Source organism: Gordionus sp. m RMFG-2023, chromosome 1 (genome assembly GCF_954871325.1).
Source record: "Gordionus sp. m RMFG-2023 chromosome 1, tfGorSpeb1-WG-v2, whole genome shotgun sequence".
Lineage (NCBI taxonomy): Eukaryota > Metazoa > Nematomorpha > Gordioida > Chordodea > Parachordodidae > Gordionus > Gordionus sp. m RMFG-2023.
Genome location: NC_088775.1, coordinates 41452266 through 41477063, shown reverse-complemented (window position 1 = coordinate 41477063; position 24798 = coordinate 41452266). Strand labels below are relative to the sequence as shown.

Genomic DNA, 24798 nt, shown 5'->3' with positions numbered 1-24798 from the left:
TCTACCACACTTTCAATCTTAAATTTTTTCCTTACTAATTTCGCTGGTATAATCTCTAACACCGGATATTTATCTCTTTCAAACTTCCTTTCCTCCGACTGATTAAAATATTTTCTTGTATACTCAAATTTTTTCCTTACTAATTTCACCGGAAAATTTTGTGATGCAGGTAATTTCTCCCTTTCTAAATTTGAGTCTTTATAAATTTCATCACCACTCATATAACTATCCTTCAACCCCGATTCCCTTGAAATCAACTTTTTGTCTACCTCAAAATTAAAATTTTCATCCCTTGTTTCCAAAATATTATCCATTTCTACATCAACAGACATATTATCAATATCCAAATCAATATTTTCCTCAATTCCTGAATCATACATTATACCTCTAGGATTTTTATTATTCACACAATCAGGTTCCTCCTGATTTATTTTTTCATTTATAATTACTTCCTCCTTCTGAATTTCCTCAGAATTATTTCTCGAATTTTTAATTTCCTCAATTTTTAATATTCCAATTTCCGAAATTCCATTTATTTCATTATCACAACTTTCCTGATTATCGTTTTTCATATTCTCCATTTTACTATTCTCCAAAATTTCATTTTCCACCAATTCATTTTCCGAATTTTTAATATCCACCTCCTTTACGGATGTTTCTAACTTTTCAATGCTTTTATCATCCATTTTCCCTTGAAATATATTCAAAAATTTATTTTCTAATCCACATTTAGATATCCAATTCCATCCCAAAATCGCATCAACCTCTTCTTTTATTATCCACAAATCCAAAAATTGTACTACCCCTTTAACTAACACTGGTAAATTCACCTTCCCCAAAACCGAAATTACAGTTCCATTTAACTGTTTAATTATCATTTTATCATTTATTAATTCCTCAATTTGAAAATTCCTTATACCCCATTACCGATATAGTTGCCCCCATATCTAATAACATTACAATTTCCTTGTTTCCCACATTAATTTTCACCCTCGGACATTCATCATAGTTAATATCTTCTCTCACCATTGGTACAATACAAATTTGTATATTTGCCCTGGGCCACTCATTCCCCTTATTTTTAACCACTAATTTATTACTATTTTTCCTTTCTTCAATTTCCAAATTATTTTCAACATTTAGTACATTTCCTAATAATAAAGTTTTTCCCTTGTCCAATGGGTTTTCCGATGCAATAACCCCATATATTGATTCCTGTCCACCATATAGTCATGTGACGGGACAATCTCTCGCATAATGCCCAATGTTACGACATTTGAAACATGTTACATCTTCGACATTCCTTTTTTCATAGATATTTCTTTCCCCCTTTTTTATATATTCTACCTCCGGAAATGCTTTAGAATTTTCTTGTTGATTCTTAAAACACTTATCATGACCATGACCAAAATTTCCACAATTTCCACAATTTCCACAAGCCTTTTGATTTTCATTCAACAATTTGTACGCCGAAACATAACATTCCTCAGTTTTATGCCCTTTATTTCCACACCTTTTACAAATTATAATTAACACATTTGGATTTCTCCTTTCATTACATCCTCTACTTATATGTCCAAATTTTCCACAATTATAACACTTTTTATTTTCATTATCCTCATTCCGATATACTCCATTTCCTTCATTCTTCTTTGCCAATTCTTCTATTTTAATTTTCATTTCTGTCATTTCTGTTCTCAACATCTCTTTTTCCTTTTTAATCAATTCCAATTTTTCCATTTTCTTCCTTTCTTCCATTTCTTTTTTTCTATCTCTTTCCTTTCATTTTCCCATTCTTCCCTCATTTCTCTTCTCATTTCTTCAATATTAATCTCCTTTTTTTATGTTCCATTTTTCCAATTTCATTTTCCTTTTTTTTTTTCATTTTCTCCAATTTTTCCATTTTCTCTTTTTTCAGACTCTCTAACGAAATCTGTTTTATTAATATCAATTTCACATACATTTTTTTCAGAATCTCTGACGATATCTGTTTTTAATATTTCCTTTTTTTCATTTTCATTTTCATTTTTCACTATATATATTTCATTAAATAAATTTTCAATATTTCTCTTAAATTCTTAAATTTTTTTATTTTTCTCCCTTTTCACTTGCTCAAACACTCTTACTCGACATATATCTTTATTCCCATTTCTTTTCTTATACCAAAAATATATTATAACCCATAATATAAAAACCCCTAATATTCCAAAATACATTTTTAACGGCTCAACATTTTTGAACTCAAAATAATTGTTGGTCTTAATATTTTTGCGATTTAGCATTTCCTTAAAATTATTTTTACTTTAAACTCTTAATTTTCAAATTTAAAATTCTTTAACTCTACAATAGACTTATCAATAACTTTATCAAAAAAATTTTACCTGACTTAAATGATAAAATATACAATATCGAAATTATTACGAAAATCCCTAATACACAATAATACATAAAATTTCAACAAAAATATAAACTTTTACCTTATTTTTACGAATTTGTTTTTTCCTTTTTATAAATCTTTGGCCTGTTTCGTTATAGTAGTCATTGTTGTTCCGAATTAATTTTGAGATTATATTTATTTTCCAAAATCTAAAAAAATCCCATAATCAATAATAATAATATTTCAGGAATTATTATATTCGAACTATTATACTCAAACTTTTATTTTCTTTAAAACTAATAAAAATTAACAACTGAAAAATTGATTTCCAATAATAATAATATTTCAATACATGAAAAAAATCAATAATATTTTAATAATAATAAATAAACAAACATATGCCTAGAACAGTTACCATTTTAGACAATGTTTTATAGAATGAACTAATAAGGAAAAATTTATAGGCCTTACCAAATTAACATTTCTTGAAGAAGAGAATATAAACGACCAATCCAAATCATACAACTATATGGTGGCTAGAGCTTCCATGATGGAAGCTAGATAAGTAATCTAGAAAATTTTTGCGAGATATTAAATTTCTAAAAGATCATCTTCCATTTTTATTGATATATAAACGACACACAGTTGACCATTATTGCTTATCTAAAATATGCAATCATATGCACTCAGCGTCAGCAGCTATAATAATCTTAAATTATATAGCCACACAAATAATAGATGCTGGTTAATTTGAAGTCATAGCCATGACACTCACGATGGTAACCCATATCAGAATTTATTATGTTAGATAAATTGATAAAACAAAAACAGTAAAAATCTTTAGAAGAAATTATGCAAATATATTGAAGGCTTGAGTTATTTACACGGCAAGGATGTCATATTAGGAATGAAACATTTTGTAACTATAAAATAAGATCCAGAGTGATATGATGAAAGTAATTAAGATTTTATATAATATTGTCGCACCACTTCTACTTGGTATATTATATCTTAAAATTATAGTAGTTTGTTAAGAAAAATATATTCTTATTAAAAAATTAACTCATAGAAGAAAAAAATAGCTTTCCTAAAAACACGTAAAAAAAGAGAAGAAAAGATATCTAATTTATTACATCCATTGTGGGATGAATAATAAGAAGTTTAATTTTTTAATAAATAAATTGCAAATTGTTACTTATATTTATTATTAAAAGCATTTATTATTAAAATTTTATAATTATTAACTGTAATATATTATATAACTGTCAAATACGTCTGTAATAGTGGCATTTTACCTAATATTTTATAAAAAATTATATATTATAAAGGATTATAAACTATGTATCTAATTACTTTTTTAAAATAAATATCTTATGCTCATTTGGATTTGGACCTTGAAAATAATTTTAGGAAGAGCCATGATAATTAAATTTAAAAATCAATAATGCCAAATTGAACTCTGGTAAATACAATATTAAATTTGTTAATTTTCAAATAATAAATGATTATATTTATTATATTAAGGTTATATAATAATTTAAATAATAAAAGTCAATTAATTATCAACTGCTAATGCTAAATTAATATTTAGTGAGTGAAATTGATATATTTGACCCAGAATTTGATTGCAAGCTGACAGAGTGAACATATAATTTATATGTATTACTCTAATCTAATAATTAAAATATAATTCATTTAATAAAAATTTATAGTTTTATTAATTATGAAATAATAAAAATCCATATATTACTCAATAGAATTATAAAAGAAATCGTTCAAGGGGCAAATAAAAAAATTTATTTTTAGTTCAAGGGGATATTAAGGAGCAATTAAAAAAAATTTTTTGCTTCAGGAGGCTATTCAAATTTTTCGGGAGGCTCGAGCCCCTGCGCACCCCCTCTAGCGACGCCACCGATGAAAAGGAATGTTGAGCCTGCTACATAAAGCTTAGCTGAGCTCGTGATTGCCCAATTCAGTTTAAAATTGCTGCTAGGTAAAATAAAATCTACAAATTCCTATCCCCGATCCTTGATTAGTTCAAATCTTAATCTAAGTGCTTAAAATAAAAAGTTAAAATATTGGTTATATGATAAAAAATATATTTGTAAAATTCTCACCTGTTTTATGGTAAATCGCCAGTATAGATTTGAAAAAGAATTTCCTTTCAAAAATGTGTCCCTTCCCACAAGATCAATATAGCCGCTTTTATTATTATTAATTTGAGATATTTGCATCGTTAAAGCCTTAAGTTTCGTGTCGTGATTTTTAAACTTTCAAAATTATTGAGAAATGTGACATCGAACAATCAAAACCTTATTTACTACTTCAGTATTTATTCTAACAAGTTGGAGAAATCCAGCGTAGGAATCATCATATCTTTGTTTGAGCATATGAATATTATTTGATTCTCGAATTTTTTTATTATTTTTCTAAAAAAATTATATAAAGAAATTTACTTTAAAAATGGGTGACATAGTTAAAGGACATCCAAATATGTCTATTAATTCTGAATATAGTGCATCTTGTAATAAAATTATGCATGTAGCAAATAAATACCCAAAACACATAATGACACAATTAAACACTCTAAGACAAAGAACCGAATTATGTGATTTGATTATAAAGGTTAATTCTAAAAGTTTCTTTGCACACAGGTTATTAGCATGATATATTCATAAATCATTTTTATTTTAGAGCTGTGTTAAGTGCTGCTTCACCATATTTTTATGCTATGTTTACTGGAGCAATGTCTGAAAGCAGAGAATCTGAAATTACTTTACATGAAATATCAGAAACTGCGTTAGAGCAAATTATAAGTAATATTATGTTTAGCCAAATGTTATTTAAATTTATTAATGTTTTTATTTTTAAAACTCTTTATTTAAAAAAAAGTTACTCATATAATATGTAAACCTTGAGGTTCAGTCATTATAACCTCTTCCTTTCTGTTCATAAATCATGGACCTAAATACAGGTCAGTTTTTTAGATTAATCATTTTTAGTGAAGTAAATTAGATATTACACTAAGTTTCCTTTATGAAATTCAAATATATCCTTATTGTGAGTTTGTAGACTATGTTAGTCCAATTTCACAAAAAATGACTTGTTTTCCTTATCCCTCCAAAACTTACATGGTTTATAGATATATTAAAAAATATTATTATTATCCATATAACTATTTTCTAATGATATATAATATATTCCTTGACCATAATTATAGGCAGCAAATTTTTTTATTTTTATTGATTTTTAAAAAATTTTTAAACATTATGATTCAAAAACTTCACATTACTTGAAAAATTAGTGAATACCATTATTGTTATTCATAGAAAGATAACAGTTAATTTACCACCATTACCTCAAAATAAATTGTTATGTTACCATTTTTGGGCATAGAATAGTTACAAAAAGTTCTTTTTTCAAAAAATGTGATAAAAATTTTTATGGATTTGTTTATCTCTTATATCTAAAATAAATGGAGTTTAAATGAAAAATTAGATTATAATATTCTATTTATAATAAAAATTATATTATTTTAAGCATTTGATGAAAAGACAAGTTTTTCAAATAAAATATCATTTTCATCTCCTGTTGGTCTATTAATTAAATTTATAAATGAAGATGGATGATCTATAGGTGGGTATGAAAGTAAATTTGTATTGTAGCAAATGAATAATTATTTGATTATTGTTATGTTGTGTTGTTTTCAAATGATGGATTTTGAAGATATAGGATTACTTCAATTTCCATGTTATTAGTATTGTTGTTAGTTATTTTGAAATATAACTAGTTACAGTTAATAGTTACATTGGTGGGTCATTCCATGTCAAATGAGCAAAAAAATCAAGATTTTCCACCAACCCCTTTCAAATTTAATAAAAGTTCATTTTTCTCTTGTTATATCTTGTTAATTAAATTTTTTTTTCTTTCAACCCTTCTTAAATTACATTCCCACACCTGCCGCAACCTCTCCCAACTTATATATTAAAAGTATCTTTGTCCTCCCAATAAGAACTCAATTTTGAAACCATTTTCTGTTACAATCTTCGTCTTTAAATAAGAACTTAATTTTGAAACAATTTTCTATTACTATACTCGTCTTTTAAATAAGAACTTAATTAACCATTTTTCAATTACGTTACTCATCTTTTAAAGGGAATGACTAAAATACGCGTCCCCGAAAACTACGCGTCCCTACGCGTCCCCAGTCAAAACGATTATTTTCTATTATTTTTAATAAGAAATCTTATTAAGCTTTATAAGATAAGTTAGAAAATGTTTTTTTTAATTTAAAAAAAATACGGTAAGTATATAAAATTTACAAAAATTTATTTTTTTAAAAAATAAACTACGCGTCCCTACGCGTCCCCGGTCAAAATATAGTTTTTTTTTAAAAATCAAAACGGATTCATATTTAGCTTATTAAAAGAATACAGAATATGTAAATATTATATTTTAAACTATTTTATAACTTAGTGATTTTTTCAAAAAACACTTTTTTTTTCAAAAACACTACGCGTCCCCGGTCAAAAAACCGTTTTTTTTTAAAAATAAAAGCAGATTCATGTTTAGCTTTTTAAGGAGATTCAGAAAATTGTATTAATAAAAAAAAAATTAAAAAAAAAATTTTTTAAAAATTTTTTTTTGGCTAAACTACGCGTCCCTACGCGTCCCCGGTCAAAATACAGTTTTTTTTAAAAAATCAAAACGGATTCATATTTAGCTTATTAAAAGAATACAGAATATGTAAATATTATATTTTAAACTATTTTATAACTTAGTGATTTTTTCAAAAAACACTTTTTTTTTCAAAAACACTACGCGTCCCCGGTCAAAAAACCTTTTTTTTAAAAAAATAAAAGCAGATTCATGTTTAACTTTTTAAGGAGATTCAGAAAATGGTATTAATAAAAAAAATTTAAAAAAAAAATTTTTTTTTGGCTAAACTACGCGTCCCCGGTCAAAATACAGTTTTTTTTAAAAAATCAAAACAGATTCATATTTAGCTCATTAAAAGAATACAGAATATGTAAATATTATATTTTAAACTATTTTATAACTTAGTGATTTTTTCAAAAAACACTTTTTTTTCAAAAACACTACGCGTACCCGGTCAAAAAACTGTTTTTTTAGAAAAATAAAAGCAGATTCATGTTTAGCTTTTCAAGGAGATTCAGAAAATGGTATTAATAAAAAAAATTTAAAAAAAAAAATTTAAAAAAAAAATTTTTTTTTTGGCTAAACTACGCGTCCCCGGTCAAAATACAGTTTTTTTAAAAAAATCAAAACGGATTCATATTTAGCTCATTAAAAGAATACAGAATATGTAAATATTATATATTAAATTATTTAATAACTTAGTGATTTTTTGAAAAAACACTTTTTTTCGAAAACACTACGCGTCCCCGGTCAAAAAACTGTTCTTTTTAAAAAATAAAAGCAGATTCATGTTTAGCTTTTTAAGGAGATTCAGAAAATGGTATTTTTCAAGGATTTCTATCATAAATTTTACCCAAGTTGATTTCTATCATAAATTTTACCCAAGTTGATTTCTATCATAAATTTTACCCAAGTTGATTTCTATCATAAATGTAAATTATGATATTTCTAATACCCTTACATTGCAACATTTTTACCTCTTTTTCTCCTAAATATTAATATTTTTATGAAATATATTAATAAAGCATATTTAGTATCGTATACACCTAACTAATTAGTAATTACCCATCAACCCCTTCATTCTGATTAAATTAAATTAATTTTATAAAAAATTTTTTTTAATATATATATACAAATGTATCAAAATATAATATAGATGGGGGGGGCTCAATGGTTAGAACGTTTGCCTTCCGAACTATAAGTTGCGAGTTCGAATCCCGTGTTGCCATAAAAAATTTAAAAAAAAATTTTTTTTTATTAATACCATTTTCTGAATCTCCTTAAAAAGCTAAACATGAATCTGCTTTTATTTTTTAAAAAAAACGGTTTTTTGACCGGGGACGCGTAGTGTTTTCGAAAAAAAGTGTTTTTTCAAAAAATCACTAAGTTATAAAATAGTTTAAAATATAATATTTACATATTCTGTATTCTTTTAATGAGCTAAATATGAATCCGTTTTGATTTTTTTAAAAAAACTGTATTTTGACCGGGGACGCGTAGTTTAGCCAAAAAAAAATTTTTTTTTAAATTTTTTTTTATTAATACCATTTTCTGAATCTCCTTGAAAAGCTAAACATGAATCTGCTTTTATTTTTTAAAAAAAACAGTTTTTTGACCGGGGACGCGTAGTGTTTTTGAAAAAAAAAGTGTTTTTTGAAAAAATCACTAAGTTATAAAATAGTTTAAAATATAATATTTACATATTCTGTATTCTTTTAATGAGCTAAATATGAATCTGTTTTGATTTTTTTAAAAAAACTGTATTTTGACCGGGGACGCGTAGTTTATAGCCAAAAAAAAATTTTTTTTTTTAAATTTTTTTTTTTAAATTTTTTTTATTAATACCATTTTCTGAATCTCCTTGAAAAGCTAAACATGAATCTGCTTTTATTTTTAAAAAAAAAACAGTTTTTTGACCGGGGACGCGTAGTGTTTTCGAAAAAAAGTGTTTTTTCAAAAAATCACTAAGTTATTAAATACTTTAATATATAATATTTACATATTCTGTATTCTTTTAATGAGCTAAATATGAATCCGTTTTGATTTTTTTAAAAAAACTGTATTTTGACCGGGGACGCGTAGGGACGCGTAGTTTAGCCAAAAAAAAAATTTTTTTTTAAAATTTTTTTTATTAATACCATTTTCTGAATCTCCTTGAAAAGCTAAACATGAATCTGCTTTTATTTTTTAAAAAAAATAGTTTTTTGACCGGGGACGCGTAGTGTTTTTGAAAAAAAAGTGTTTTTTGAAAAAATCACTAAGTTATAAAATAGTTTAAAATATAATATTTACATATTCTGTATTCTTTTAATGAGCTAAATATGAATCTGTTTTGATTTTTTAAAAAAAACTGTATTTTGACCGGGGACGCGTAGTTTAGCCAAAAAAATAATTTTTTAAAATAATTTTTTTTTATTAATACAATTTTCTGAATCTCCTTAAAAAGCTAAACATGAATCTGCTTTTATTTTTTAAAAAAAACGGTTTTTTGACCGGGGACGCGTAGTGTTTTTGAAAAAAAAAAGTGTTTTTTGAAAAAATCACTAAGTTATAAAATATTTTAAAATATAATATTTACATATTCTGTATTCTTTTAATAAGCTAAATATGAATCCGTTTTGATTTTTTAAAAAAAACTGTATTTTGACCGGGGACGCATAGGGACGCGTAGTTTATTTTTTAAAAAAATAAATTTTTGTAAATTTTATATAGTTACCGTTTTTTTTAAATTAAAAAAAACATTTTCTAACTTATCTTATAAAGCTTAATAAGATTTCCTATTAAAAATAATAGAAAATAGTCGTTTTGACTGGGGACGCGTAGGGATGCGTAGTTTTCGGGGACGCGTATTTTAGTCATTCCCTCTTTTAAATAAGACTTTAATTTTACAACAACAAAAAATTTTTCCGTGATTACCTCCCAAATGATAATGAGAAATCTTATATATATATACTCTCCCCCTTTTTTTTCTTTATTAATATTTGATAATGAGAAATCTTATATATACATTCTCCCTTTTTTTTCTTTATTAATATTTTCTCGCTATTTAACCCCAACCTATATTGTACATATTGACCCCTTGATCTCTTCTGACCCACCCTTTAAATTTCTCCTGATCAATCCGTCGGCGAAGCTGATCCCTGTGTCTAACACCTTGTCTCCCATCAGCAAACTCCACCTGATTTACCCTGTTTCCCAGATTTTTCAAAATCACCCCGGGCTTCCATTTTTTTATCACTTCCATACATTCTTGCCCATATTGTCTGCCCACCACAAACTCCGATTCATCCTCCATTCCGCACTGTTTCTCTCCCTCAATGGCCGGTTTCAGCGCATCCAACCAAATTCGAGTTCTTTGTCCCAAAAACATCTCCGATGGCGACAGCTCCTTTTCTTTTCTACTGTTGTTATAGTACGCTACTGCCACCCACATCTCTCCGTCTCTATCCTTTGATTTTTTAACCAGTTCTTGACCACCGCTACCATCCTCTCCACTTGTCCATTCGAACTTGGATCATATGGAGGCGCTAAAATGTGTGTTCGCTCCAGTTTCTGTATAAAAGATTTCGAATTGTCTACTAGTACTAATGAAAGCAGCCCCCCCCGCGTCCATTACCACTGTCATAGCCACCCCAAATTTGGCCCATAAATTTTTTAATACTTTTATCATGATCCGGGTTGTTAATCCTTTTACTTCCTCATATTCTACCCATTTCGAAAAAGCATCTACCACTAATATATATATTTTATTTTCGAAGCCAAAGAAATCCAAATGAATGCACTCCCAAGGCTGCGCTGTCTTCGGCCACACACTTTCATTATCTTTTCGGGGCATCGGAGCCCAAGAATTACATCTAACACAGGTTCGACTGATATTTTCAATGTCTCGGTTCATTCCTGGCCACCAAACATATTCTCGTCCCTACTGTTTCATTCTTTCCATTCCTTGATGCCCAGCTACTGCTTCTCTTAGTTTGATTGGTATAACACTCCTATTTCCTCGCACCAAACATTCATCTATTATCGCTAATTCCCTCTGTACATATAGGTCTTGTCTCCATCCCGCCACGTTTTCTGTCCCTTGAGGCAATTGATCCGTCTCAATTCCTTATCTTTCAACCCTTTTAATCTCTTCCCATGTTACTGGCCCGCCTCTAGATACTCCTGCCATAATCCGAATCAGCCCTTGTTCAAATTCTTCCTCCCTTTCCCTTTGTTCTTTCTCCTCCACATCTTCCCCATCCGCATCTGGATAAAATGTCGGGTAAAAAATTTTCCCTCCCTCGTCGATAATACACTTGTACATCAAAACTGACTACTAGCAATAACCATCTCTGCAGCCTAGGCGATAGCATGAGTTCCTTGTTGTCCTTCCAGAATAGATGCACCAATGGCTTGTGATCGGTGTAAATAATAAATCTGCGCCCGATCAGATATTCACGGCATTTCGTTAACCCGAAAATAACAGCCAATGTTTCTTGCTCAATCACTGAATACCTGGTCTCTGCCGCTCTAAAAATTCTTGAGAAAAATAACACCGGCCTTTCTACCCCATCAATAAAATGCAACAGCGCTTTCCCCCACACCTTTATTGGATGCATCTACCGACAATATCACTTCCAATTCATTATTAAAGCACACTAAAACGGGTTCCTTTCCTATTTGACCTTTTAATTCTTCGAAGGACTCCTCTTGTTCATTTGTCCACTCAAATTTTCTTCCTTTCTTTAATAATTGATATAAGGGCACTGCTATTTGAGCAAATCCTTCCACGAACCGATGATAATAATTTACCATCCCCCAAAAAGCCTGTACCTCTGCTTTATTATTGGGTCTTATCATATTATTAATTCCAGTCATATTTCTGTCCACCGGCCGCACCTCCTTTCCTGTGATCTTGTGCCCCAGATAAGTCACTTCGGTCACCCCCAACACGCTTTTCTCCCCGCTGGTTCTCAATCCTTTCTCATTGATTCTTCGAAATACTTCCTCCAATCTCTGTTCATGTTGTTCGGAATTTTTCCCCGTCACCAAGACATCATCCATATAGTAGAAAATTCCCTCCATTCCCTGGAAAACCGCAGCCATCTTACGTTGAAAAATGGGATCGGAAACATTAAGTCTGAATGGTTATCTACAAAACGCAAACAATCCTTTCGGCGTAGTAATCGTTAATACCTTCCTTAGCTCCGGCCTTACGCGTAGTTGCAGATATGCATTAGAGAAATCCACTTTTTAAAAATAAACACTGCCTTTTAGACTAGCCAGTATTTCCTCAATTCTTGGCAAGGGACATTTAACCTCCACTACCCACGGATTTACTGTAACTCGAAAATCTGCGCATAAACGAAGTTTCCCATTGGCTTTCTTCACAGGCATTATCGGAGACGCCCATTCACTGTACTCCACCGGACATACAATACCTTTTCGTACCCATTGATCCAACTCCAATTCCACTTCCTTTCTCCACTCAAACGGTATCCTCCGTAACGCACAAAACTTCGGAACACAACCATCCTTTAATTTAATGTCTACTTCATAATCTCTGAGGCAACCTAAGTCTTCGTTGAAGATCTCCCGATAACTTTGTACTAATCTCCGCACTCCTTCTTGCACTCTGGTCATAACCAATTTTATCCCCTCGTCTTCTTTAATTATCAACTCCTCTTCCCTATGCATTGTTTCTTCCTCCATTACCGCCCGATTTCCTCTCATCTTTGTATTCGTCATTTCTCGATTTTCCTGCGTGGTAGTATTCATCACCCTCGATTTTCTTTCTCTGATTCTTCCTTCCCTTCTTTACCTTTCCTTCCTCCTCTCTCCTTGTAATATCACGACCCCTCTCATTGGCTCCAACGTGCCCCAGGTAATTTCTACCTACTTCTTCTCTTGAATCATTATTCGCGGCTTCTCCCCCTGAATTTCTTTCCCCCATTTCACCTTTAGGATTCTTCTTCCCTATTTCGTCCTTGGGGTTACTCTCTTTTATTTCCATCCTATCATTACCTCCATTTATTTTGATACTCGAATTATTTTCATTTATTCCTCTCCTTGAATTATCGCTTCTTGTCGCTCCTGGAATTATTTTTCCTTAGTTCGCTCCTTGATTTATTTTGACTGGTTCCGCTCCTTGAATTAACGCTTCTCGAATTAACTCTCCTTGAATTATCGCTCCCTGTTTCGATCTTTTAGTTGTTCATTCTTGTTTCGTTTCTTAAATTATCGCTCCTGGTTTCGTTCCTAGAGTTATTTCTCCTTGTTTCGCTCCTAGGAAGATTTTCGCTGGTTCTCTCATTAAACATGGTCTCAATTCCAGGCAACACATTCTCTCTCAAAGTCATAACGGATATTCCTCACTCGTTATTGGTACAAATATTTCCCACCACGAAAATACTCCCCAAAAACTATACCATGGACCAATTCTAGTGATCCAATCCCAACCCATCACCGCTTCTATATTCCGATTAATAATCCATAAATCCAATATTTCAACCCTTTCCTCCGATGTTGCCACTATTTCCACCCTCCCCATGGCTGCCAACAAAGTTCCATCAAACTGCCTTATTCTCAACCCCTCAATACTTTGATATCCATTATAACCAATTACCGAAATGGCAGCTCCTGTATCAAATAACATAGGAACCATTCTTCCCCCCAAATTTATCATGACCCTAGGACAAGGATCATGGACTATCCTCTCTTGTAGCATATTTACTATCCCCTCTTGTAACATATTTACGCATCTCTCTTTATTTGTTTTTCGCTGATTAAATCCCTCCTCCGCCCCTCCTAACCATCTCGCCCCGACCTGTACTGCCATTTTTTCACTATCATATCACAAATTCTTACACTCCCTCCCCACATGCCCAACCTTTCGTCATCTAAAACATTCCATATTTTTCCCCTCTAACTCTCCAATGTTATTTGTTCGCCCCCCTTCCCCTCTCTCCCGCTCAATAGTCCTCACATTTAAAGCATTTGGACTCATCCCTCTCTGTGGAAAACCTCCTTTGTTATTGTAATTGTTCGTATTACATTCCTCCTTATTATGCCCAAACCTACCACAACCAGCACATCTTAATCTCTCTTGTCTACCCGGACAATAAGGGGCTATATGTCCTAATTTTCCACAACCAAAACATTTCGCCTCCCAGCAATATCTGAGCATATGACCCGGTTTACAGCAATTACAATAACTCATTACCCCTCTTCTTCGAGATTCAAAATTTTGTCTTAATTCTACTCTCCTTCCCCGAGAATTTTCTCTGGGCTCTCTATACGGTCGCAACATTTGATTATTTCCAATATTTTGTTTATCAGAGCTATATACATTACTGTTTATATGCTATCCGTCCACATTTTAATTAACTCCTGAACCGGTAACCAAGTAACTTTACCCATCATATCATCCTCTCCATTATGTCCCTCAATAGTCAAAGTTTGTCCTTTAATTCTTACGCTGCTACTCCTTCTCATTCTCCTGCCCCAAATTAAATTACAAATTTATATTAATAGTATTACCAACGCTCCAAAAATATTATTCAGAACCTCCCACAAATTTTAAACTTTTCATCACGGCGTTATAAAAAATTTATGATCAATTTCAAAATAAAAATCTTGGTTATCTGTAATGTCAACAAGTAAGATATTATAAGTAACGTAAATAAGCCAATGATGCACATATACATGTATACTTAATAGGTTAATGGATGACAAATTCTTGTAAATTTCTTGTAACAGATTTATGTTTAAAAATATTTGGGCAGCACTTCCTACAATTTTTGATAAATTTGTCTAACACTTTTATAATTCCAAAAATTTTGGCAGCACTTCCGTGTACTTAGCTAATTTTCTAAAATTTTGGGTAAATTTGACTAATAGATTTATAATTAGAAAAATTTGGGCAGCACATCCGTGTATCTAGCTAAAAAATTTTGGGTAAATTTGTCTAACAGATTTATATTGGAAAAATTTGGGCAGCACTTCCGTATGCTTATTTAGTGAAAATTTAAGCGAATTTCTATCAGGTTAATATTCGCAAAAATTTGCAGCACTTCCGTGTAACTGGCTTATTTAGTAAAAATTTGAGCGAATTTCTATCAGGTTTATATTCGGAGTGTAACTGATATTTTAATTAACGGTAAGCCAAAATCTCAAATTAACAAATATATCACTATAAACGTCTCACAGGTAATTAATTATTCCAATTAAACTTCTGCCCCACGGGTATAACCTAACTAATTTATCAAAATAAACTAACGCGAAGGCGCAAGTAATTGGCCACCACTTTTAACTTCACGTAATAATAAAAATCCGATTTTAATACAAAACTTATTAATTAAAATGGATCTTACGTGACTAATATTCTTCTTTATAAAGTCTTTCTTTTTTTTTAACAATAAATTTTCTTTCTTTTTCTTTTTTGAACACACTTTTATTTTTCTTCTACCACAAATTATAAAATCGAAAAAAAAATATGGATCCTTTATCTATTCTTTTATCAACTATATATACATTTCTGTAAACGAAGTTCGTTTTTTTGAAAAAAGGTGATGAACGGCGTTCGTTTTTTTGAAAAAAGGTGATGAACGGCGTTCCTTTTTTTTTGACGAACTTTGAACGTGAACGCGTTCCTTTTCTTTGATGAACACGTTCAATTTTACGTTAGTTCAATTTTAAAAACACTTTTTATTTTTATTTATTTGAAAAATTAATATTAATCCGCATTTTTTAACAAAAAAGTCTTATATTTTTATTTATTTGAAAAATTAATATTTAATCCAATTTTTTAACAAAAAAGTCTTATATTCAGCTGTTTTTACTTTTTCATATTGCAATTAACGTACCATAGTGCTACTGCTAGAGAAAATAAGATTAAAGTTTATTAATTTGAATATTTTATATTTTAATTTAATAGATTAGCATTTGCATGGATATAAATATTTCATCATCAGATTCTGAAAATCAAAATTCAATATTAGATGAATTAGAATTACCATGGCCCAAATATCAAAAATATTTCACTGTTTTAAAATCAATTCCGAGATATCCTTTTTATTTGACGAGGAAGAAGAGGGCAGATTGGAGGATGATAACATAGCTCAATTTTTTGAAATAATGGATAAAACATTAAATGTTTTTAATAAATTCCTTCTTTTAAAGGAATTGTTTATCAAGTATAACACCGCAATCCCTTCATCCGCCCCTGTTGAGAGAGTTTTTAGTATAGCTAACGCTGTATTAACCAAGCGTTCATGCCTATCAGATGAAAATTAAAAGCAATTATTATTAAAAATTAATAAGAAAATTTTTTTATAAATTTATTTTTTTATCGCTCTATTATATTGTTTTTATAATTATATTATCAAAATAAAACTATTATTTTTTATCATGGCTAATATATTGTGTTGAAAAATATAAGGCATTTATTTATATTAAATTAAATTAGAAGTTTATCATAAAATTTTGAACATATGAACGCGTTCATGAACTTGAACGCGTTCCTTTTTTTGAATTTGAACGTGAACGTGAACGCGTTCAATTTTTTTATAAATGTTTACAGCACTAAATATATATAATCTCCCTAATTATAACACGATCGTTTTCGTATCTCCCTAATGTATTTTAAATTTAAGGAGACTATATAGTGTGATGTTAATTTTTTGCTCTCTACGAGAATCGAACTCGACCTCCCGTTTCAAAGGCATATGCTTTACCGCATGCACCAACTTGAATATTAATAAATTTAAAATATTAATTATATATATATTAAAGTTTCATGCATGCACCAACTTGAATATAATTAAATTTAAAATATTAATTATATAGATGTTGAAGGGTAATTATTTAGTTTGTGTGTATGGTATTAAATATACTTTATTAAAAGAGGTAAAATTGGTCCAATGTATACTGTGAGCATGTATTAGAAATATCAAAATTTAAAAATGTGATGGAAATCATATTGGATAAAATTTAAAATAGAGGTGCTTTAAGATTTTTGAATTTAAATATGGGTTATAGATTGGTCTGAAATTTTTTTTGCAGACATAGCCAGGCCTGATCAAATCATTAACACATTTTATAAAAATAATGAAAAATTTTAAAATAACCCCAAAATAAATATAAATTTTTAAATAAAACCTCATAAGGGAAAATTTTGTATATTTACTCATAACTTCATAATTGTAGAATGTATGTTATTCATAACTTATAACATTTTTGATTAAATGTATAACCTTTTTGTTTTATTTATATATAATTTGACTATGATTGAAGTTTACCTCCTATTATTTGTTAACTTAGACATATCTTTTTATTTTTTCTATTGTAATTTAATAACAATTTCTTAAATTTAATTTTATATTTTGTAAATAAGTAATAAACCATTTGGTTTGTTTAAAATTTAAATTAAGATGAACATATTTTCAGAATGGTACTTTAATATGTATTCATGAATTTCATATAAATACCAGGAGCTCACCAGTAGAATCATAGGTAAATCAGATATTTACCCTTGATTTGATGATAATTTTGAAATTAGACAGATAATTCTTATAAACCCCTTACATCAGACCTATTTTTCTGTATCAAAATAAATTATTTGGGTTTTCCTGGGCTTGGGAAATATTTTTCACCATTAATATGGACTTGGACATAGCTTGAGAAACATTTTTCATAATTATTATAGTCTAAGATTCCTGTAAATTTTTTAATTTTAAATATGGGCTAGAAATTGGCCTTAAAATTTCTTTTGAAGACATGGCAAGGCCTGATCAACCAAGACCTATGCAACTTTCATATTCTGATTGTATTTTTAAATGCATTGTGACTTTTTATATATTTTATTTCAATCCTCAACTAACAAAATTATTATGGTCTTTTGCGGGTTTGAGAAAACCAAGTGCAAGGACCTGGCTTGGGAATTTTTTTAATATTAGGCATAGGTGTATTATTTAACACAGAATATTTATATGGCCCTCAGGTAAAATCTAATTTAAATATATTTTTATTCAAAAAAATAGTATTCACTCTTAGTCTTAATAGGTTGGCCTTGGTTGGGGTGAGCTGGGTTAAAATAGACTAAAAAATAGATATGATTTTTAGAGATTTACATATCTCCAGGCTTGGAAAAAAAAATTTAAATTACTATCGGTTAGCCAGGTTTGAGAAAATTTTTTTATAAAATTATTATGGGTTGGGCTGGGCTTGGAAAATATTTTTATAAATTATATTGGGCTGGGCTTGGGGAAAATTTTTCAAAATTATTATGAGCTTGGACGCTTGAGAATTTTTTTAGTATTAATTATAGGTCAGACATTGGCCCAAAACAAATTTTTTTGCAGGACTGGGCTTGACCTGATCAAAAAACCGAGGCTTATGAAAATATGAATTTTGATTGTATTTTAAAATTCATTATGATTATTTAAAATTTTATTTCAGTTCTTAACTACCAAAATTATTATGATCTTTCATTGGGCTTGGAAGAATTTTTCATAATTAATATGGCTTTGGACTTTGCCTGGGAATTTTTTTTAATATTAAATATTAGGTATAAGTAATCAGTAATATTTAAAAAATAATATTGGTATTATCAAGTAAATGCTGTAAATTTATTTTTACTCAAACCATAGCACTTAGTTTTAATGGATTAAACCTGGCCTGAAGGGATGAGAGGGTAAGAAGAATAAAAATTGGATATTATTTTCAAATAACAGGTAACATGCATAAAAGTAAGAAGAAAATTTTAATTCCCCGTCATTTTTGACGGGCTATCTACTAGTAATAATATAATTATATAAATAAACAAAACAAAAATCTATTATTATTTTTTCTACACATATATATATATATATTTTTCCTTTTTGTTTTCTAAAATATTATAACGAATATCAAATATCGATTTTTTATTATTTTTTTATAACTATTTTTCTATCAAGATTTCATCTAATAATAACTACAATTATCGACTTGTACCTTTTTGCTATAAAAATCTATCCGCTAAATATTCTTTTTCCCACTTACGACAAATATATTTATAAAAAATCCGGGCCGGGTCTAAAATTTTTTCTTATTAGTAAGTAATGATTACTAATTTAGTAGTTTATTCAAAAAATGTTTAATTTTTAAATAATCTAAGTCTTTGTCATTCCTTAAATTCTATGATCTAATTTAGTAAAATTTAAAAAATAATACATTTATATGTAATTTCATAAATATTACCAGCAACTTGAAGGCTATGGAATATATTGTGCTAAATATATAAAAGAAATATAATATTAAAAATAGGTTTATTAAAGCAATTTAAGAAAAGAAAATCTATTTGGACGGGAAATTATATTATTGTTGCATATCCTTTGTGAACACAATCAGACATTTAAACAAATTTTAAATTAAAAAATTTAAAAAAAAAATTATTTTCCTTGAATCGGATTGCCCACCTGGAGGTGCATCTCTTTACCCAGTGATCTTTTGTCATACGTTCCACATGACCAAACCATCTTAGTCTATTTCATCGCATTATCACTCCAATCATTTCTATACCCAATCTTGCTCGCAATTCTTTGCTAGTTTTTCTCTCTCTCAGAGATACCCCGCACATCCATCTAATCATCTTCATCTCTGTTCTTTCTAATTTGGCTTCGTGAGTCGCTTTCATTGCCCATGTTTTGCCGCCATAAACTAAACAACTCCTCACACAGCTTACGTAAACTCTCCCCTTTAACTTCAGAGAGACTTTTTTATTTGTAGGAATAGACGACATCTCTCTGAACTTCTTCCAAGCTTGTCTGATCCTTGACAACGGCAGAATCTACATCACCATCTGCTTTTAGCATATCACCTAAATAACAAAACTCATCCACTTTTTCTAGGGTTAACCCATAATATCCTGACCGCCATTTTCTAGGTTATCATTATTATGTATCCCTTTCATGCATGTTCTACAAATAAAGGTCATTCTTTCTAACATCAAACTTCCCCTTTTCCCGCTACATCTATTATGTACCCATTTCTGGCATCTGGGCATTGGATATAATTTCTAGCAACTCCTTTCCCACATACACCACAAGGCCACTTACCGGATTTTTCCATCTTTAGATTTTCCCCACTAATCATACCCATTGGAAATGAAAGTGCTATATTTCATTTCAGAGATGAATTTCTTGTCAAATTCAATAGAATGAAAAATATTTTAAAACATTTACCCATCAGGCTTTATATTTTTTCAAATATTTTTTCATTCCTAAAATTTTACATGCCTAAAATTTTACATGCCTTTCGTTCATCAACAATTTTCATATCCCTTGAAATATTATTTTGAGGTTCATTATAAAAAATACTCTCGAATCTTTTAAATATCAAATTCTCTTCACTCTTCAGTATGCAAGCTGCCCTTCCACCAAAGCTAGGTGGTATAGGTATCCATTCCCCCATATCTTTAAGCATTTCAGCCTTTTTATCCGGAGACTTGGATATTATCGAATCCACATCATATGGCAACATTAACCCTCTGGAGCAAAGATTCTCCAAGCCGCTCATATCCAAATGACAAAGAGACTGGAATTTACCATTGATACAGCATTGCGTTGAATACTTACGCTTCAAAGCTGTTAAAATCTCCATCGCTCTTTCTCCCCTAAAACGTAATATCGAGTATACAGAATGACAACAATACGACTCTTTTGCTAAAATGATTCCAGCCTCAGCCATATGCCACCCTGGCTACGGATGGTTAGAAACTATATCTAGTTCTAATTTTGACTTGTTTATTAACCAACGAAGAACTTAGAATAGCTATAGGTCTTCGTTTTGTGAAATTAGCCGATATCATGTGTCCATTGTGAAACTCATATCGATAGCCTTAGACCCCCCCCCACCCAATACTGTCGTTTTTCAAAAGGCAAATTATCCAGGCACTATACCATCAATTCGATATCAATAGAATCTTGAAATCCGCAAATATTCTTTCTACACCAGAACCCTTTGGCTTCTGCCCAGATGGAATGACGCTAGTCGCGTGGGACCAATGTATACTACCCCTCGCTTAGGATTATACATGTGTAGATCGTTTTGCCAGATTTTTTTATTTCGACTCTATCACAAAGCTGTAAATACAAAATAACCACCTTAATAATATTTTGTTCGTTCAGGTAGTCTCAGACACCTGTGGATCATTTGGACCCCAAGCCCTAAAATTATTCAAAACAATAGAGCAAAGGTTACGTTTAATCATAGATGATCAAAAAAAGATTTCTACCTACGACAAAGAATATCAATCAAAATTTGTCGATCCAAATGTATATCTATACATGGGTCATTAATCCCCGCCGGCCAAACCTACATTATTTTATTTTATTTCTCTTCTTTTAATCAGAGTTGTTAAAGTAACGCGCTAACTTTTTTGGTAGCTATAGCTAATAGCGGCTACTTTTTTTGTAATTATTTAATTTTTCGCTACTTTAAAAAAATATAATGAAGGTAATTATAAACATAAAAATTTAAATACAATATCATAATTAATTATAATTTTTATTATTTATTATTTAATTTTGAAATTAAAATATAATTTCAATTTGTAATTTATATTTTCATTTGTAAATGTCATCGCCTATGGATATCCAAATCGTTTAAAGTGATTCAGACAATGATATTAATGAAATGGAAGATACCAAGGGAAGAAAATGTTCTTAATAGCTATAATACAAATTTTCCATTTCCTAGATTTGAAATTTTTTTTAAATAAATATATAACCAAAACTGGTTTCAAATTTATTTGTTTAAAATGTTAAAAAAAATATTTCCCAATATCAATCCAGTAGCCATAACCTCAAGAAACACCTAAAGGTAAATTTTCATTTTTACATTCTAATAATATTTATAAGACTGTTCATGAGTTTTTAGGAAATGGAGAAACATCTAAATAATTTTGGTATAGGCGAACTACATCCAAAAAGACTAATTCAATTCAAACCAAATTAATTAATAATGGACAATATTTCTCAGAAATTGGCTGATAAAGTTATTGTTGATTTTATAATTTATACAGTTCAGCCAATGTCCTTAGTTGATAATCCATCATTTACCATGATGATTAAAACTCTATCCCCCTGGTACAACAATTTTATGCCGCCAGACACTAAAGAATAAAATAGCAGATAACTTTAAAATGATGAAAGATGCTCTAATAGTATAGTTATCAGAGATATCATATATATGTACCACGGGAAATAGTTGAACACATAATAGAAGGTAAATACTTATTTATATTTATAAATTGATATGATTAAATATTTTTGAGCTTATTTGGGAATCACAGGTCATTGACTAGACCCTAGAACTTGAAAAAGATCTGTGGCATTAGCCCTCAAAATGATAATAGGATGCCAGACATACGATGTACTTGCAAATAAAATTATTTATAATCTATCTTATATTAAAAATATGTATATAAGATTAAATACGCCCTTACCCTCAAGTGCTAGTGTCGAGAGATTATTTAATAAGGCAAAACTTATACTTTCTGATCGTCGCTCTAGACTTGGGGATGATAATATTAAAATGATTTTATTATTAAAATGCAACAAATTACCATAAATATTTTTATAATCAAAACTAACTATATTTTAATATTATAATTGTTGATTTTTATATATTTACAATACAATAACATTATAAGCAAAAAATTTGTTTGTAAACTTTTTTTATAAAAAGTAGCTTAAAAAGTAGCTACTACTTTTAAAAAATAGTAGCTAATAGCGAGCTATTTTTTTTGATAAATAGCGATAGCGGTAGCGCGCTACTTTTTTTTAACAAATAGCGATAGTGGTAATGCGCTACTTTTAAAAGTAGCGTTTAATAACTCTGCTTTTAATTATATATTTTTACATAGAATATAGATAAAATATAATAATTTTAATGAATAGTTATATTATTTAAAAAAAACATATTAAAAATAAAATTAATTACTGGAATAAATTATTTAGATTTATACATATATATTTTTAAAAGTAACTTGTTACTTTTGGTAGTTACATTTTAAAAAATATAACTAGTTACAGTTATTAGTTACAATTTTTAAAATATAGCTAGTTACAGTTATTTACACTAGTTATTAGGATCTTTATAGACAAATGGATTTTTTTAAAATTAGTTGTATCTATCAAAATAATTTATTAGTTGCATCTTGTAAACAAATTTATTAGTTGTATCTTGTAAACAAATTTATATGTTGCATCTTGCATAATTTCTTAGTTGTATCTAGTAAATATAACGTGAAATACAATAAAGTAGTTTTTTTTAACACAATTAAAATATTTTATTAAATTTCTTTTTTATAAAACCTTTAAAAAAAAAATATTTCTAAATTTATAATTTATATAATCAAAATTAAAATTCCATAATTGAGTCCCCAAAAAGGAACCATATTTGTGTCTAAAAATTTCTATTTGGATTTTTTGTCGAATAAAAAGAAATTTTCTGGGTTCATTTGTGAAAAGTCGTATTTTATTTTTTAAAATCATAAATGTTGAAGGCGAAAAATGCACGTTCGTATGAAGTTTTTAAAATTTTTATATTTGTTTGTTTTTAATTTCCGCCCGTGTTATAAAATTGAAATTTATGTTTGAAGGGAATGATGAGACACATGTGTAATCCTATATAAGTGATTTACCGAGTGCCCAAGGTATGGTTGTCATACCACCAGGTCTTAAGCCATCTACTTGAGATAAGTTTGATGGTTCAAGATTGTTCGGAATGTGGGCAGCTGTTAGGCTTCTATTTATTATATGGTTTACTGTGGCGTTGATGTCGCCCTTGACTAAATATACAATTAAGGTCATGCCTACCCTTTGAATCGACAGGTGATTTGCATTTGATGCAAGCATGAGGCTGTACGATGTCACAACCTAGACGTAAACCAATGGTTACTCTCAATTGTTCATCTGATAAGAGATTACCAAGGTTATGACTAGGGAGTGATTCTAACTATTCATGACCACCAAGTCTGTCAGATAATTGAAGGAGTTGAATGCAATCTAAAGGTGGATTGACTGATATATCTGTTTGGTATTTTGAGATTGAAGGTGTGAAAAATTATTTGTGTGTGATGATTGATGGTAAGTCAGTGTTAATGGGTATATTTGCCTTCCATTTGTCAATAGCGTCATCTAATAAACGATCGGTAGGGCATATGAAGCCAAAAATCATAGAATTGTTTGATAATCTGGATGATACGAATGATGATAAGGATAAAAGATTGAGTGGCAAAAAATCTAAACCGCCAAGTTTAGAAGGTAGCTGAGCAAGTAACCAATTGAATGAGTTTAAATTTATGTTTAAAATTTTTTCTAGAAATATTTAAAATTTATCCTGAATTATAGATATGAATTCGTTGTTTTTGAAAGAAGATAATGATCGGAAAATGTGCAAAAATTTAGGTATATAAAGGCATTTGCGTATTAAAAATAAACTTTGGTGTGCTGGTAGGTGACATTGAATGTTCTCCATGCTGTAAAAGCTTTTAAAAATGTTATGAAGGAAATTTTTAGACTTGGTAGCATTGGCTAATGGGGACCCAAGTAGGGTTAAACTATCGGGAGCAATGATTTTGTAGCCTTCCAACTTTTGTGGCTTATTGTTTAAAAACATAATTAAGTTTTATTTTTTGATGAGTACCAGACCGATAGTTTGGGAATTGATTTCCAGGTATTTTAAGGCGCTAAGTACATTAGCTGAGGGGCCACGGATGGTACTTCGTCTCAATACCA

General features: G+C 29.4%; 2 protein-coding genes across 2 annotated transcripts in view; one reads left to right on the top strand and one right to left on the bottom strand.

Annotated features, from left to right (window-relative positions):
• Positions 1–1230: 1230 nt before the first annotated feature.
• On the bottom strand, positions 1231–1758 carry LOC135925643 (CCHC-type zinc finger nucleic acid binding protein-like). The gene has a single exon (XM_065461031.1). It carries the CDS (start codon positions 1756–1758, stop codon positions 1231–1233), a length of 528 nt encoding a protein of 175 aa, XP_065317103.1.
• Positions 1759–4807: 3049 nt separating this feature from the next.
• Positions 4808–24798, top strand: part of LOC135922579 (kelch-like protein diablo) — a 66182-nt gene continuing 46191 nt past the window's right edge. The window contains exons 1-2 of the mRNA XM_065456978.1: positions 4808–5031; positions 5072–5193. Coding sequence (XP_065313050.1) covers positions 4841–5031; positions 5072–5193 — 313 coding nt within the window. The 5' untranslated portion in view covers positions 4808–4840. The remainder of the gene's footprint in view (positions 5032–5071; positions 5194–24798) is intronic.